The sequence below is a fragment of the Balearica regulorum genome, chromosome 9, assembly GCF_011004875.1.
Source record: "Balearica regulorum gibbericeps isolate bBalReg1 chromosome 9, bBalReg1.pri, whole genome shotgun sequence".
Taxonomy (NCBI): domain Eukaryota; kingdom Metazoa; phylum Chordata; class Aves; order Gruiformes; family Gruidae; genus Balearica; species Balearica regulorum.
In genome coordinates this window covers 9,858,994-9,877,000 of record NC_046192.1, presented here as the reverse complement: position 1 = coordinate 9,877,000, position 18,007 = coordinate 9,858,994, and the positions used below count along the sequence as shown (strand labels likewise).

The 18,007-nt window shown below is 41.3% G+C and overlaps 1 protein-coding gene across 10 annotated transcripts in view; it reads left to right on the top strand.

The window, feature by feature from the left end:
* DOCK10 (dedicator of cytokinesis 10) overlaps positions 1 to 18,007 on the top strand; it is a 162,696-nt gene that overhangs the window by 54,848 nt on the left and 89,841 nt on the right. For 8 of the 10 annotated variants that reach the window (XM_075761023.1, XM_075761021.1, XM_075761020.1 and 5 more), the window contains exons 2-3: positions 6,487 to 6,606; positions 14,600 to 14,689. In XM_075761023.1, coding sequence (XP_075617138.1) covers positions 6,487 to 6,606; positions 14,600 to 14,689 — 210 coding nt within the window. The remainder of the gene's footprint in view (positions 1 to 6,486; positions 6,607 to 14,599; positions 14,690 to 18,007) is intronic. The other 2 variants (XM_075761024.1, XM_075761027.1) reach the window with 1 other exon arrangement.

Below are 18,007 nucleotides of genomic sequence, written 5' to 3'. Positions count from 1 at the left end.
TTTTTGACCTGACAAGTGAATGTGTTTTAGGGTGGAAGAGAGGGGGTGTCACAGAAAATTTTCTTTGTACCACTAATTTTAATAAATTTGTTGACTGTGTATCACATACTGAGCCAAATGTAGCCTTTGTAACGTGGTCAGAGAGTTTGGCTGTAAACAGATGCATACCAGACCATGCAATCGTAAAAATGGCGAGATCTAAAATAAAAGGAGGGACCATCTGCCTCCTGGTTCTGGCTGTGCTTCCCTGTCCTTTCCCCGAATACCTTTTGTAGACTCTGATTTTCCTCCCCTGTGCTTGAAATGCAAAACTCATTTTCCTTAAAGAAAATCCATAACGTGATGTGGAGCATGTTGGGAGTGGAGAGAGGGCAGGCCTGTGGAGTGAGAGCATTTTGAGATTGAGACCTGTCACTCCCAGCTCAGCTGTTTGCAGATGTTTGGGACACCATAATCTTGGTGTGGCTGCTCTGTCCCCGCTCACTGGGTACAAATGCTGCCATGGGACTCGCTGCCAGCACTGCCTTGGGTCATCTGGTTGCTCACCCATGATCTCAGCTGGTGGGGGAAAAAGGTGTGCCCAGTACAGATACCCTCCCGCGGAAATCACCCCAGGCATCAAACTGCTGTGCTGCCTCATGGTGAGTAGAGATGTGCCTTGGTCCTGCAAAAAAAGCAAAAGTTTTGGTGACTCCATGAAAAGTGAATGGTTTTCTAGCCTCAGCTCCAGCTCCTTGAATATTCAAGCAGCTGTGGCTAGCATGCCTCAGAGCTGCTGGGCAGGCTGTATTGCTAGCACGTCTGGAGACAGGGTTAAATTCAGCCTTTATGCTACACCTTCTGCAAAAGTCATGGAGTCCTGACTGTTCTTCAGCTTGAGTTTGGACAGGATTAGCAAAGAAATATTTCACTTAAATTGGCCCACCCTGGTGGAATAAAATTAACTGCAGATATTAGCCATACATATAAAAAAAAAATAAAATCTAATGTCATGTATTATGCCAGAGACAGTATTTAACTGGGGAAAGGAAAGGAAGAACAAGAAGTGCGAGAAGCACTTCACATTGATGTCATCCCAGAAAGTAATTTAATTTGCTGTTGCGAGTTTTAGTAGGATTGGACTTGGTTAATAGTATCATTGAGAAGTCTATAAAAAAATGAAGGAAGGTGATGTTATTTCAATAAGTGGCCCTTTCTCTTGTAAGTCTGCCCGTTTCAGTATTTCAGATGTATACAAGAATGAATTGTAATTTTAGACAAGTCATAGCTTGGATGAAATACAAAATCGGAGTCCTACTTGATCTCGACCAATCTGGCCATTACAATTCCTTTGACTCTTTTCATGAACATGCAGTGGATCCTCCTGTCATAAAGATATTTTAGTCCAGGTAACTGAAGTCCATCAGCTTAATTTCTTTCTGTGTATCTGCTTCTTTAATTTGCTTCTTCCTGGCTCAGGGAAGAGAAGAAATTCATTTAAACATCTGTATTAAATTCAATAAATTTTAGATTCTCAGGATTTGGTGTCTGGGAATAATACGTCATTAAAACATTAGAAAATCATAGCATTTGGTCTAGTTTATTTTTAGAATGGGGAAGTGCTTGGGGTGACTATCCAGAGACTATTGGTCTCGGTTACATCATTTCCTCCTTTTAGTTCACCAAAATACAACTTCAGGAGGAGGATATGTAAGTCATTTTATCTTATAATTATGAAGAGAAGATGGGTACTAGCATCAGTGCACAATGTCTGTGCAGCTGGAGGCAAGCCAGGTACCATATCTGTTTCTGTAAAATCATTTATGGGGATATTTTTGGCCATTATTACTGGGAATATTACTTTTATACCTAGACCAGAAGTTGATGGCAATCAAGCCATACATCACTGGTGGAATCTGGGCTGTCTCACCCATGTGAAATTAAGTAGTGATTATCCCTCTGGTGTTGGCTTCAATGCTCATCAAAGATCTCCTCACTACTCAAAAAGAGTTTGGAAAAGTTGGCTCAACAACATACAGAAGTACACTCCGCAACACTGTCAGGGTGTGGAGTAAATGGTACTGCCGTGATTGTTGTAGCAGGTGAGGGGTCAGAGAGTGCCTTTTTACTAGATGTATTCACAACTGTCTCAGTACAACTCAATGTAATTCATTACTCACTTGAGATAGAGAATATAAAAAGCATTATAAAAATCCAAGCCAGCATAATTCGATCTTGGCACAGATTGCTAGGTTGGTCTGTTTCCAAAAAGAACAGACAAGTTAAATTGAGAAGCAGCAGCACTATGGTTATTAAATTAGCTTTAAATCAGCCCTACTCATTTACAAATCTCTGCTAGTGCTTGCAGGGAGAAATTCACTAATCCCAACATCGCTGCTTCTGTCTGCCTGTGATGAGAAACCTGAGCAGTCATTCCACGCCTTCTAGAGATAAACTGCTAACTAAACCAGCTGCCACTTCCCACCACAGATGCAATACTAAGCATTGCAGTGCTAAGCTTTGCCAAATCCAACGCACTGGCTGTACAAAGGATGGAGCTGGTGTCCACATTGCGTAGTCTTAAGGTTTGTAAGAACATGCAGAATTGATAAAGAGGGGCATCATATTTATTATACTGTTGTGCTTGATGTTGGCAGGGAATGGACTAGATTATCTCTGCAGTTGGTGTATTGATGAGGATGGGCTATTACTTGTGTCTCTGATTTATGGGAGTTGGCATAATACACTATTGCATTTTATACAGGATTTTGCTGTAACGTCATAGAAGGAAGAATGGCATCTGTTATTGCCTCAATAGAAAAACATCACCATAAACATTGAAGTGCTTCACTGAAAAGTTGTGCAGTAATTTTGATGTCACCTCTACTTACATTTAGTTATATTGTAGATGTGTAAACTTGCTGGTAAGACTTCTCTGTTAACGTCTGTTAAAATGTTCCATCAGATCATGCACTTTGCAGCACTGAGAGCTAGAGAGCTAGTGCTGTGGGAACAGTGATGTTCATATGCTCCCTGTGTTTCTCGAGGCTTTTCTCGAGTTGCATTCTTCTCTCACGTAAATGACCTTGCAGCTGTCAAGGAGAAGTTTCTCCCTGGAGTGTTTCAGACAGCTATCAGGAGTGGCTTTCTGAGTGTTGCCAGTTTCTGAAGAGAAAAGAGGCCAACGTGACATAACTTACCCTGCCTCCACCTGCATTTGAACATCTGCGCGACGTTAATTTTGAAGGAGATGTAGCTATGCTCACCCCAACCTCACAGGGATTTCCAGGGGGAAGGAATACCTCTTTATTCTGCCAGCCCCAGCAAAAAGGGTAGTTTCCAATGGCGTGGAGAACCTGCAAATGCCTTGAGTTTTTATGGGATTCCCCCATATTTCAAGAGAAGTGCCAAGATTTGTGGGCTTCCCCAGCTCACTCTTAGTCCATGACTTCAATAGGAAGGGGCCTACTTATGTCGTTTGCTTATTTTATGGGGTTTTTTTAAAAGATTTTGAAAGGTAACATTCATGATGTTTTCATGGAGCATCTGTCCTAAATTAATTTTGTGTTGGCACATCTCTGGTTTTGAAGCATGGACATTTATTTATGGTTTTGATGGCATGTCTGACTTATTAAAAGCTGAGATTGTTGCAAAACGATTAGCCTAACAGTATCTGCTCTAGGACGGGAGGGTTCTCGGTGCAATCAATGTCACAAACTTTCTGCAGGAAAGGTATATGTTTTAGTGAAACCGCCATACAGGAAAAGTGCCTGCATGACACAATGTCAGTGCATGTATTTTTTCACTTTGAGTTTTGTTTTAAGTGGTTGCTATAAGGTTTCATACCATAGGTAACAGTTACACTACTGTAAGTTTGCTTTCTGCTAAACTTGGACTGAGTGAACTTTGTTCAGACCTGGGCATGGTTCCCAAAACGAGTGGTAAGCAGAGATGGTACACTTAGCGTGCACTGGTGTTTTCATGTTTTAACTCCTTGAAACTTATGTCTGTACAGGAATATTTAATAAATAGATACAATGGTAGATTTAATGAAGGAGAGTCTAAAACTCGTGGGTGACAGGATACTGCGGTGGCTCAACATAATGGAAAGGAAACGAGAGCGAGCTGTGCATGGTGATGTGGTTGGATGAGCCCTTTATGTTCCTGTGGGGAACTGCTGTCAGTAAACGGCAGACTGAAACCTCACTGAAGACTATGACTGCTGCTGAACCCGAGTGTTTCTTGAGCAGGACTAGTTATTGATGTGTCAATTGGTACTGGCCAGGGCCAACTACTGGCTTAGGCCAGTCTAAGATAGCATGGCTGGGTTAATATGAAGTCTCATGTGTCCTAGTAGGGTGCCTTGTCTTACCTGAACGTCACACACTGATACACAGTCCTGTCACAGAATCTAAAGCAAACTTTAAAGCTGTTTCTTCCCATTTGAGCCTTCTGTGTTTTACAGTGGCCTTCCTGTAGATAAGTTTCTCTTTTTTCTGTTAAACAATCCCAAGTTTTATTTCTAATTCAATCTCCCTTTCCTAACTCTAAGGCAAGATGGACAACTGTCCTTGTATGTCTCCAGATTGACCTAGGAAAGAATCTAGCACAGAATCTGTGTGTCAGAATCCCTTTTATTTTATTCATACAGACAGATCTTTTACTGGTTTCCTGGGAGTTGGGAGTTAAAGATACACCATATTTGGATAGGTCAAGTATCGCTTCTCTTTCCTCCCTCTCCCTCACATCCTACAGAACCAGTTTCCTTGGGAAAGAGCTTTCCAAAAAGTTCTATTTATTACTGTTATGTGTTGATCTTGTCTACCTTCTACAAGTCTTTAATGTCTGAGCATCAGTAGATAGTGCTTTTGGCCTGTGAATGTTAAATACTAATGATTTTTAGAAGTTTATTAACTCTTAAGCTGGCAAACAGGACTAAGAGAGTTAATAGACTGAGAAGAGAGTTAATAGACTGAACTGTTGAAGGAGCAGCTCCATCTTTTTAAATTGCATCTCCATCCTTGGAGGTTTTCAAGACTCATCTGGACAAGTTCCCAAGCAGCCTGATCCAACTTGCCCTGCTTTGAGCAGGGGGTTGGAGTAGATGACCTGCGGAGGTCCTGACTTACTCTGTGATTCTATCATAAGCTGTTCGGCAATTGAATAACTTTCTAGGAACACGTGTATCCTAGTGTTTTAATCTATCTTGTGTGGCTGTGTTACCGATACTTAATTAAACTTTTCATAGATGCATTTGATACCAAAGGGAGTCTTGAACTTAATATAGAAAGAAAAGTGTTCATGGGGAGAAATCTTGAGATTACTGTAATTACTGAAAAAACAGGAACTCTCTAGAATGAAGTCAAAAGAGAGACAGACTTGTGTATTTGGACCATTATATGTATAGTGGACTATCTGTGAATTATATATATAAAATCAAATATGATGGAGAATCAGGAGATTGTCCATTGGAGATATTTGTTTTATGGGGATGTGAAAGCTTTCTTTTCCAATACACCACAGTTTTGGTTTAGGGAAGGGGGAGAGAAACTTTATATTTTTCTGGATAGCACAGTGCAAGAACAGTGGGTAAAATACAACTTAATGTCCACCATTGCATTAGACTGAAAAAGTATTCTGCAGAACTGTTTCTGCATTTGCTTTCCACTAGTGTCCTTTTTCTTTGTCATCACCTGCTTTTCCATCCCTTCTAGCAGTTATTTTGCGCTTTCTCATGTACTCTTTCTGATGCGTAAGGCTTTGAATTAAGCAAATGTCACCGTAAAACATGACTCTTCATTTCTTTAATGTATTCTAGCATGTCAGATGGGCTTTTCTTTTTCTGTTTTTGAATTGTATTTTGAGACAGAGTTACTTTACTTTTTGTTTGGCTGTTCCTGTGGTGGTTTCTTACTTTACCGCTCTTTCGGGCAATAATAGTACTATTACGATGATACTAATCCTGTTTCTGACAAGAGAAGCTATGGGGATGGGTGCCAGATAGTTTATTCCAGGAGAATAACCTTGGATTATTACCAAGTAAAACAGTGTGGTGGCATTCACAAGCTACCAGCAGTTCAAGAGGTGGGACTGTGTAAGGCAGTGAAGAAATTGGTAGGTTACTTATTTCAAAACATAGGAGCTCAGCGTCATATCTATGTTCAGTTCAGGTTGTGTCCATCTGTCTATTTGCCTACATGTATCTACAGAGAAAGGGAAGAGCGTTCCTGAGGAGGACAGGTAAGTTAACATGGTGGGTTTGGTCTCTGTAATGAGCTGACAGAATGCTCCGAGTTACCAGGTGACTGTTACAACTGGCCCAACTTCCTCGCTTCACTGTTCTCGCCTGAGCTCAGCTGAACAAGCTGGGAAGAATGGAGCGAGGGGAAGAAATTATTCAGACTTTGGTGTAAAAAAGGAAAAATGCACCAGATCTCAGTCTGTGAAGGTGGAGGAAGGCAAATTTGAGCATAGAGAGATTACCTGATCTTTTCTTCTTTTCCACAGCAGGAAAAACCCAAACTCTTGGAGCCTTTGGATTATGAAGCTGTTATCACAGAGATTGAAAAAAATATTGGGGATAACCAGTTTAAGGATCTGATATTATTCCCCGACGATGACTTTTCAGTAAGTACAAGGCAAATACATGTTATTCTTTCTCTTAGTTTTGTCTGTTCATTTATTTATCTTACCTTCATCGCTAGAGGGAGAGTCAGAAATTGCCCAAGGGCTCTCTAAGATTTTCCTAATTTATGTGTAATGCCTTACTCCCCTCCCCCCAAATTCACTCTGTTTTTTTTCTCTGACATTTGTATATGAGTCAGTTTACTGTTCAGGATTAGATAAACCTCGAAGCCCTGGTTATTCCCAAATATTTTTCAGGAACTCAGAAAACATGTTATTCCATAACATATACTTGTCTGTTTGCTCAGCACAGTGGTAGTTTGGCCAGTGCTGGAATCTCTCCCTACTATTACAATCTAATTTAATCAAGCTTCTGTAACTTATATCCAGTCTTTCTGATCCTATTCTGTTTAATGTATTTGACCACTAGAATCAGACAGTCCATGATTCCCGGCTGTCTGCTCCAAGTCAGACTTTTTAGAGGGTGGCTGTGACAGCTGTGTGCTGTTGCTGACATTAGATTGCATGAGAAAGATAAATCCAACTGGACTTAATTTTTGCTTGGTTTTGGGGTTATCTTCAATTCTTCTCCAGTGGGGTTTGAGATCTGGCATCCTGACTGATAGGGGGTGCAGAGTCCCCAGTGCTGAGGCAGGCTCCCATGGTGGGATGCTGACAGGCAGTGGATACCGGGGCCCGCAGCCGTGGAGCTGCCTGACCTCACCAGTTCCCCATTGCTTGTCCTGGCAAGCTGCAAAGAAATAGAGAATCTGGAAGTCCAGGGCAGCCCTCACCGCGGAGGTGATGGCACAGCTCGGAGGGGCAGCTGGGGAGGCGTGCTGCCAGGCAAGTCAGCTGGCAGATTGCCTGCGTCTTACAGCAACTTCTTCAAAATCAACCGATCTCTGTGAAAGATTGAGATTTTGATGAAAAGGCATTATCTAATGGAAATACATTTCAATTTGTGACCAGTTGTAACCGCTGTGTGAGGGCCCTTCCCATCAGCTCATGGCATTGCTACTGTCCTGTTGGGCCAGCTTAATCTAATAGACTGCTTTGTTTTACTAAATGGCTCTCTTTCCTTGGTGGCTTTAACTGAGTTAATGTGCTCATGGGATTGAGAGAAAACTAAACAGAATAGATTTCCTCATCATCGCTAATTCCTTTACCTATTTTGCACATTTGCACATTATGAAATTGAAATTTAGCATTATAAAACTGACTAGACGTACTGTGTGCTGTCACAAGGCCCTTGAGCCCCTTGATTTAGAGTAACTGAGCTCATGCCAGTGGAGCAAACCTTCTCAGTGAAAGAAGAATCATGTCCTTCTACTCAAGACCTCTGCCTGTCAAACCGTATTTTCATATCCTTATTTTAATTTCATTCTGAGCAGTTGCTGCCTGGCTTTTAGTAGCTACTTCTAGTTTATTTCGTCTGTGTTATGCTTTGCAACTATTCTGCATAATCTATTTAAATAAAAGAAGAAGAAAAAAGATTAAGACAGATGAGAGAGAGGTACTTGCACAGTAGAGGTGGCCTGTACTCACAGAAGAGCAGAAGCAGTGGTAGGTAGGGTCCATATCCTTGCAATAAAGCTGTCTCTTTTCTTTGCTGTCTTCTATTGAAGTTAGCTGCAGTAACAAGAGCCTATGCCACCAGACAGGACTGCAGAGCATTCGTAGCAGACAGGTTTTTCAGCTGCAGAGTGTCTATTTATAGCCCTGTTTCTTCCTGCTGAAATATCACCTGTGCACAAAAGTCTGGGTCAGCCATTTGAGTAGAAAGAGATCCGTGTCTGACTAAATTAGGAGGTGCTCAGCCTGGCTCTGAGTGTTACTTAATGTGATAATGCCCCAGGAAATGGTGGACCTTACTGTTTAACTCCTAATGCTTACAATTGCTTCAGACTTTGTGGCTCGGTGTTGATGCAGCCCATTTGGGCCTGTGTGGTAGCACATCCTATGGGCAAAACTCTCCTCAGCATGAAATCCCTCCAAAAGAATTAGCTGAGGTAGTGAGCATAAGAGAAAATTCTGCTTTTAATAATGATTTCCCATTTCTGGATCTGTAGTATTCACATGCATCAGATATGGGTCAATTATCATAGCTGCTGTACTGTCTGGTCTTTTGTTTCATCTCAGAATTGCTTTCTCTCTTTCAATGCACTTGAAAGAGAATGCAATTATTCTCACAAGACTTTTGTTTCTCTTTTCCAACATCTTACGAGAAGTCTGTGGAACAGCAAAGAAGTTTTGGTATCAATCTGAACCTGATAGACTGCATTCCTCCATTTCCCTGCATTTCAACAGAAGAATAAAAGATGTATACATTACAAAGATGCATTCTCTGGTTTTACTCCAGCCAGGGAAAAGATGCTTCACTTTTTTGTAACTGTGCTTAATAATCCTTTTTTAAAAAAAAATTGTTGATTCACATCAGTTCCACTTCTTGTTCTCCTAGCAATGCCTTGCTTGCTAACTCTCCTCCTGCCTGACAAAGTCCAATTTCCCTTTGAGAAAAAGCACGTCAGCTCAACTTCATTTTTCACCTGCTTCTGGATCCTGTGAACAAATCACCCTTCTGTTGCTGTGCTGTGAAATAACAGCAAGTGGGAAGTTTTGCAGCAGTACAGCAACTGTGTGAAGGAGGGATCTGCAGAGCTTCTCGGGAGCTCCCTGTCACACGAGCAGGAGCTTGCTCTCTGCTTCTTGGTGGTAGTAAGTGAGAGTTGATGGGCTTCCTGTTGCACTCATAAAAATGTGTGCTTGGTGGGGATGCTGGTAGATTTGCGTCCTTGCCAGCAGGTTGCTGAGCTCCATTCACCTTCTGTTCCCCAGACCTGGCCACGCTCTCCCTTGACAACTGGACCCGCTGCTGTCTGGCATTCCTATTTCTCAGTTTTCTCCTACATGTTTATAGGAAAGAAGGCCATGAAAGAAGTGTGACAACTTCCTTCAGATTGGTCTCCCCTCACCTTTTACTTTTCAAATCTGTATCTTGCACAGGTTTGTTTTGTTGTCATACATATGTGCTTCTCCTAAATGCCTTCATGTATCCAAGCAAAATGCTTGCTGTATCCTTTCAAAATTATTTTTTTGTCCTTTCTTCATGTCACTATCCTTAGGAAATTCACTGAACCCCCAGTAGTCTCTTTTCAAATCTCTCCAGAATCTCAAGTCTTGTGTAGGACCATCGGTGCCCTCCCCTTAGTGCCAGCAAGCTTAGCACCCCTTTGCTAATACCTTTGCTTGCGCGGAGGTTTAGTAACTAAGTATATGTTAACAATGTGTTGATAAATATAAGTTAATTGTCATAAAAACATAGCTGAAAGTATTTAATAGGTACTTCAATTTGATATGGTATAAAAGCATGTTAAACTCTGGGTCATGAAAATTTGTTCCTCCTTCTCTCCCCACATACTACTTTTTACATCTCTATTTGAAAAGTGGAACTCAGACTTTCTTAAACTATAAATATGTATAAATGTGGCTGAATGTCTGACTGGAACCTGCAGTAGAAATAATAATTTATTGCCTCAATGTAGGATAGATGTAAGGTGGCAAAGCTTACCTGTGTAAGGCAAAACCTATTGAAGTTCAGTCTGAGATGTGCTCCTGGCTCTTCTGAGCTTTTGAAAGCCCACCCAGGTGCTTGCCAAAGTATCACAGAGGCATAAGAGGAGGGGCTGAGTCCTGCAGAGCTGATACTCTCCGTCGCTGCAGGCGTGACTGTTGCCAGGCTGCTTCTTGTTAGCTCTGAACAAGGAAAAGCCAAAATCTCCTTATTTTTCAGATTGCAAATCCTCTGCTATCTAGATGTTGGGCAGGGACAAAAGTTGTTCATTTGAATACAGAAGTTCACAGCAGAACCAGATGCATCTTTTAAGGACAGAGAGCAAGAGCAGGCAATGACACTGCCTTTTCACATGAAACAGAGCACCTGTGCCATAGGGGCAGCTCTAAGCACAGGATTTAGAGCCTCCTTGGAAATACCCCTGTAAACCTGACTGTTATTTCTAAGATCAGAAGAGTTACAGTGGTGAGATCATGGGTTATTTTCAATAGCACATGATTTATCTCCCACTTTCCCTTGTGATAGGCAGTATCCTTAGAGGAGCAGAAATTGAGTCTGTTATTCTCATGACTAATGGGATATGAGCATCCTTGCAAGTTCACGTCAGCTGAGAGGAGCAGGAAAGTGAGAGGTATCTGGATTAGAAGGATGCGCTCCAGATATTTAAAAAGAGTGAATGGAGACAGCAAAGCAAACACTGTGGGCAAAGAATAACCTCTCACACTGAACGTGATTCAGTGAGTGATGGGGTAAATTCTGCCTTTTAAATGTGCTCTGTGCTTGCTTTCCCTTCGCCTTGCCCCCACGCTCCTACCTCCTCGGTGAGGTCTGTGCTGGGACAGCAGACAGCAGCCTGTCGGGAGCCCCGTATAGCGACAGCATTTGCATGGTGGTATTTGTACGGAAAAGTTGCATCTTATCCTGCTTTTTAATTTGATGGACTAACTCATTACAGTTTTTGGTAATGTTAAGCAAATCTGTTTACTTGGATGAAAATGGGGCTGAGCAGCTTTTCTTTAGAGAGATTGAATCTAAGCATTAACATACAGAAACATTTCTGCCCATGTGTGGTTAGCTCTCTTAGAAGGGCTGCCTTTTCAGGAAGTAAATATAATCATTTTTCATGCATCTGTCTAAAGATTTAACCACTGGTAGCATGCTTTCAGACTAAAAGCTATTAGAATAGATTTGGAGTGAAAATGTTTGAAATGGCTGATGGAGTTTGAACTCCATTTTCAAATACTAAACTCACCATGTCAGTGGAAAGTAGACACTGTCCGAAAACATTATTCTTAATCAATCGTTGATAAGGAACAATATTAACTTGTGGCTTTCACAGTAGAAAGTGGGTGCAGCAAGAGAGGGTGCTTAATTAAATTGCACCTTATAACTAATCAAACACCTGGGGCCAACAGTTTATGCAAATTAGACAGCCTGGCTGAATGCCAGAAATCATTGTTGGATATAGGATATTTATATCAAATAGATGAAAAAAAATTCAGAAGAATTATGGAATTTAATGTTTTAGGCTGATACCTGCATTATTTGATTATCACAATTTGCATGCACAAATGAGAAGATAGTTGGCCCCTGATTTGAACAGAGAATTGCTATGATTGCCTAAGCATTAGAAAATTAGGCTGCATTCAAAGCATGTCTATAAATGCTGAATTCTAGAAATTATTTTTTTTTATAACCCTTTCAGAAGCACTTAGTCTGTTGTTGAAATTTAGTCATTTTCACCAAAACCTTTTTAATTCAGAATACATGCTATGCCTGATCAGCCTTTAAGAGCATTTAACTTTGGAAGTAATCAGCTATGAACAGGAAGTGTTTTTGTGGCAAGACTTTTGCAGCTAAGTGGTGGTTGAACATAACTAATTCTCAGAAGGGAAGTGCTTTGTAGTTTTTAAAACAAGCTTAAATATAACAACGCACCAGATTTTTCACGTCCCAATTCTATGTAAATAAACTTGTGATATTCTTTGGCAAAGTTTGCAAGCACGACAAGCCCGCTGTTACCTGATTTCTCTGTTTTGCCCAGCTATGTTTCTTTCTCTCAAGTGCAGTCTTGTTGAGAAGGAAAGTGGGGGAGCGTACCACAGGCAAAATGGGGGGCCTGAGTTATGTGTCCTGCTGAGCTACAGTCTTTAACAAGCTGTGTAAGGGGAGGGAGGCACAGTGACCCCATGAAGGCAAATGTTAGCTGTCTTGGTCAGCACGTTGATATCAGTTGACAAGAAGCATTGCATTAGGTAAAAAATTTGACTTACTATATGTCTTAACTAAAAAAAAAAATATATTGGAAACTCTCTTCTGTGTAATACCTGGGGCAGGTAAGTTTTGTTATGGGCAGCAGAAGAGGTTGTTGGTCTCTCTGCAGCTTAGTCACCATCCCGACAGGGTCACTGTGAGCTACTGAGTGCGTCATGTGGCTCTTCTCTCCTGGCCTCCCATTCTTCCTTAGCCTGGAAACAGCAGCTCATCTTCAGCGGTGGTGATATCATGGAAGGACAGTGTGCGGGCTTTGTGCCTGCTGGCGCTGTGGCCCCGGCCCTGGGAAGAGCTCTGTATGGTGGACCTCAGGGGCATCTTTGGGTTTCAGCTGTGCTTAGGGATTGCGTCTTCTCAGGGCCACTTGAAAAAAGGGACTTAAAATGTCCTATGTGTGAAGTAAAAGTAATGAAGCATGTTCTAGAGATTGTGGGTACTGCTGGGAAGCCCCTAAGCAACCAAGGAGTCTCAGACATCTTCACTATTACTAAATGTGGCCTGAAAATTCATGCTTCTCCATCTGCTGTCTCTTTTACTCAGACTAAAGGATTGTGTAAGTCTCCAGTGCACACAGGCTTTGGTAATACAGCTGGGTGGAGCCCAGGAACCTGCATTTAGGGAACTGCTCTTAGTTTGTCAGGACGGGGGGTTTTTCATTTTGTGGTGTCTACGAGGCACCATCGTTATTTTTGGGAGCCAAAGTGTTTTAATCACAATATATCCTGAGCTATCCAGCTGAAACAGAAAAAGTTTGGGGAATCCCATGACGTTTGCCTGTGCCTGAGTGATAGATGCCTTTCTTTCATAATTACTCACATAGACAGTGATGGGGAGGAATCAGTGTGGTCGGTGTAAGCTGTAAGGAAAAATGCAGTCAATAATATACAGGCAATTGTCACGTAGGGTCTGGGTGCTTCAATTAGTAGAGAAAAAATGTCACTTTTTAGTTGAGACTGGGGATTGGGAGGAGATCCTCTAGGGGCACAGTAGATATTGCAGGCTGCTTTGCGGTATTAGTAAGTAGTGGTGCTTCATACTAAACCAGTTGTATGCCATACAGAAATCACGTGCCTTTCTGTAATGGAAGTGAAAATGAGCTTGAGAGATCAGGTTAGTCTTGATTTCAGTCCTTCATTGTCTTGAGTAATAGAGTTACTCCATAGTAACTGAGAGCATAGTCTGGTCTGCTGGGGTTTGAGTTTGTTTGGTTTTCCCCTCTTATGGCAGAGGAGATGGGTAAGCCAGATCCATGGAGTAATTCAAAAAGCTCAAAAAATTCCTCAAAGCTTCCTCTCATGTGACTTTTGCAAAGTGTCTGCCTTGCCTGACCTCAGCATGGAGGCCCTGGGTCACAGAGAGGAGCACTGCTGGTGGCCTTGGCCTCTCGTTGGCCTGCTGGGAACTAAGGGAAGCTTGGCTCCTTATGGAGACCTTCTGGAGATCCACTTCTCTGTGTGGTTTCCTGCTGTGGGGCCTGACAAGCCAGCTCAGTCAGGAGCTACTTTCAAAAAAATGGCTTAATTTGTGCGGTGTCTGTTGAGTCTGAAAGGAGGTTGCAGGAAGTATCAGGAGTCCCACGTCAATCCTGGCTCTGCTCTCTGCACCCACAGATGGAAATGCCTCACTGAGAAGCTGTTGCCTGGTTCCACTTACTTTCTGACCATCAAGCTGTCCTGTGGCAGTCCTTTTGTACCTTATTGGGAAGGCTCTCTGCTCCTTTCTTCTCCTTCCAAAAGAGTTCAAGCTTTTTGTTCTGTTTGCTGAAAAGACATGAGGTGCAGAGGGGAAGTGGAGGAAGCAAGTAACGCTGTTGGATTTGGCGTATATTTCTGGGGGATGATCTAAGGAAAACTTTATGACTTTTTTTATCAGAAACCTCAGAGACTGAAGCAAGTTTGTCTGGAACAACTTTGTTCCCCGAAATCTATTTGAACGCTGCTCTTGTTTGTAATTAATGCTTTAGCTGATAGTATTGAATAGCGTGTGTGGGCAGGAGCTGGGTTGTATTTGTTGGTGTGCATGTGTATTGGCTGCATGACAAATTGAAAAATGCAAGCCATAATAATAAGGTTCTTAACCTCTTCGTGAGACAAAACTGCTGTTCTGTCACTCTGACTAATTTGCTCTTTTTTTTCTGTTTATTGTCAGACAGACACAATTTCACTGGAAATCAGGACGCTGTATCCTTCTGTACCTGAAGATGCAGAACAAAAAGCAGAAAATTTATTTGTTAAAGAGGTAAATATTTAGTGTGTGTATATCCTTTAATTTTAAATAAAACCAAGGGTTTGGGAAAGGCTTGCTATGATTATAATGAACATCTTTTTTTCTTTTAATATTTTTTAGGTGATTTGAATCAGGTTTGAATTTTGGAGGCCAGAAGGAAGGGGAGGGTTAACAGCATACCTATAGGTGCCTATTCTGAGATGTTTGTATCTAGAAAAATTGCACATGAACTGAATCAGCCTCTCATTCTTCTGTTTTCCTGCTGCGTTCCTTCTCACTAATTAGTCCACTGATACTGATGTTGGTATTTTTACACGAGTGCTAATCATTGGTGATCTGAATGTGGTTTGCACTTTGAAAATACTGATATCCTTCCAAAAAAGATAACTATCTGATGCTGGTTTAGACTGTTAGAGTTATTACAAGGTATGTACCTTATTCTGAGTAGTTGCACTGTGAAGGATGTGTAGGGGGTTATATTTATTGTCAATGTTTAGACTCTGTTCTACCTTTATAGTAGAAAGTTCTTCTATGGCAGTTAGAGCGCCTCACCAGGAGTGATTAATTGCTTTACCTTTAAAAAACCTATAGTTTTATAGGAGAAGATTGCTCTTCCCACTGCCTCAGGGGATATTTCAGGTTGTCACTGGTTTTATCACTTTGAAGGACATTGGAGGTGCTGGCTGCAGTGTTAAAAGAATTTCACTTTAGATGGCTCCCTGAACCTTCCCCATCTTTCTTTCACTAGAAGTGTAAAGTACAGCTCATCATTTGCGTTAACAAAACATATTTATGAAACCAAGTTTTCAGCCAGCTTCTATAAGGGATTTAACTCCAAGCACTTATAATTAGCCGATAATGTGTGTGTTCTCTGCCATTTTCTTCTACAGATTGGGATTTCTCACCCCTGGCTTCCTGGTTTGAATGAATATGGGCTATTTCATGTGCACTATAACTGCAAGATAATTTGTGGAAGAAAAGTCAGTGGCAGACAAACACTGGGATTAGAAAAAATAAAATTCAAGATTAGGCAGAAATGTAGCTGCTGAATTGTATGGAACGTGACGTTTGACAGGCTGGCCCTATTTCTCTCCAGCAGGTCTAGACAGAGCAATAACAACTTACTGCCAGCTCAAATTGCCTGAACTTTGCCATCTGTCTTAATCTGACAGTAGGGTTAAAAGATAACATAGCTTGTGGAATTATCTATCTTCCCAGAAGCCTCATTGCCCTTTCAGCACTTTGGGGTCTGCTTTTTATTTTAAGGTTCTACAAGTTGCAAGGCCAGCACTGCGCTCATGGTTTTGCAGAGAAAGTGGTGGGTCTAAAAATGGAACATAGTACACAGTGTCTGGAAATCATTACAGCTGAGTACTCCAAGGGGATACTAAAGACAACCTGGTAAAATACATATTGTGCACATCTATTAGCTTTCTCTGCAATACCAGTGAGCCAAGGGGAGGGGGAGAGAGGAGCAAAGCAGTGGAAAAAACCAATACTACAGAGCTAAGTCTGTGCATGGAATAGTAGCAAGATAAGACCCTCTTTTAAAGTACTAATGCATATGTTCCACTTTGCTACAAAGCCAAAAGCTATATATAAAATAAATTAAGCTCCAGGAAGAGGATGGTTTCTAGTCCAAAATTTAGCAAAACTGAGCCTGAAGTGCTCTGAAGATCTGTGATTGTAGTCCACTGTAGCAATTGCACGCATCTCTACTGACCCAGCAGCAGTCTGTTGTGTTCCAGGCTGGTGTTCAGTGCTTCTGGATAGATGGGCAGGGGTGGAGTTTGTGACCTTCACTTTTTTTTGGAGCTGTGAAAAAGCCACCGCTTTACTCAGTGGAGTCTTCTCTTTCTTCAAATATACTATATCATCGTGAACAGCGAAGGCATCCATCTTGAACATACTTGACTATCTGTTGGTCAGCTGGACTTGTTACAACCCAGGATCAAATGTCTAATTCCTGATCAGATTGTTGGGGCAGCTATACAAAGGCAATGTACAGCTTCATCTCGCTGAAGCCTTTTTGGTGTTCCTTGTAGGTTGTAATGGCTATCACTGACTGTTAGTATATATTATGCTATCTCAGTAGTTTAGCAAGTTGTGACACGACGACATGGAGCAAGTCAGTTAACTACAAATGAAGGGTCTACCGTTGAAGGCAAAACTATTTTTCTTCCTATGGTGCAGCGTGAGGACATGGTACTGAAACTGTTTCAAGAGCTCAGATCCATGATGTCCTGTCTCATCCTTCTGGACATTTGGTGTTGTTCAGGTGGCCTTGTCTATAAGGTACCGCTAGGTCATTTAAAAGGGTGGGCAGAAGTCTGTGATAATGCCTTAAAACCCTGTCTGTCTCTTCCTGGGTGTTCGTTTCCTACAGTGACAGCAGGGAGGCTTTACTTCCACCTCTAGCTCTTTCCCTTCAATGATCAGGGGTTTTTTGCCAGCCCTTACCAAAATCCATACATATGACAGCCTGGGGATTTGATCAGATTCCCTTTGCTCAAGTAATTGTAAACAGGACGTGCAGGATGACTTGATTGCCTGTGCAATATCGGTTTATGGATGCAAAAGAGCTGACAGGCCAGATGAAGAAAGATGAGGCTGATGTTGCTGAGGAGAGCTTTCAGTATGGATAGCATTTGATGCTGTCCACGTGTACTGGAAGGTTTTGTGCCTCTAGTTGTCTCATTTAGTTCTCTTAATACTGCTTTTAGATTCCTCAGTAACCAGAAACTTTCACTGTTGGTGATGTTCAGATGTTATGGTAATAGGTGAGGCAGAAGAATTTACTTTAAATAATATGTCTATTCTTCTTTCTGCTGAAACTGTAATATGAAAATTTAAAAAAATAAAATTAAAGTGACTTGAATAAATAAAAAGTCCTTTGATAATTAAATATTTTCCATAGGATGCAAAGAGAATAAATATTTTACATTTTATGATTAATTAATATCTGAGTACCTTTATTTAGAATATACCTAATAATTAGGTATATTCTAAAGGTAATACTTTGTGAATCGATCATTCCTGTATCTGTAGTTGCCTTAGGATACTTTCCTTGTGGATTTTTCCACTTTTCTTAGGCAGGAGGAGCTTGAATAACTAAATTAGGTTCCAAGAAAAGAGAAGTTTCCAGAACTTTTAAAGCCAGAATAAAATTGTCTTCAGTGTTTATTTTTTCTAAGTATTCCTGACTTCCTTGAATTCTGTGCTGTACCTTGCTGTTTCCTCCCAAATTCTGAATTTTCTCACTCCTCACAAAGTCTGCTGCATGTATTTATGCCAGTCAGCATTGTCCTCATGGTCCATAATTTTGGCAAA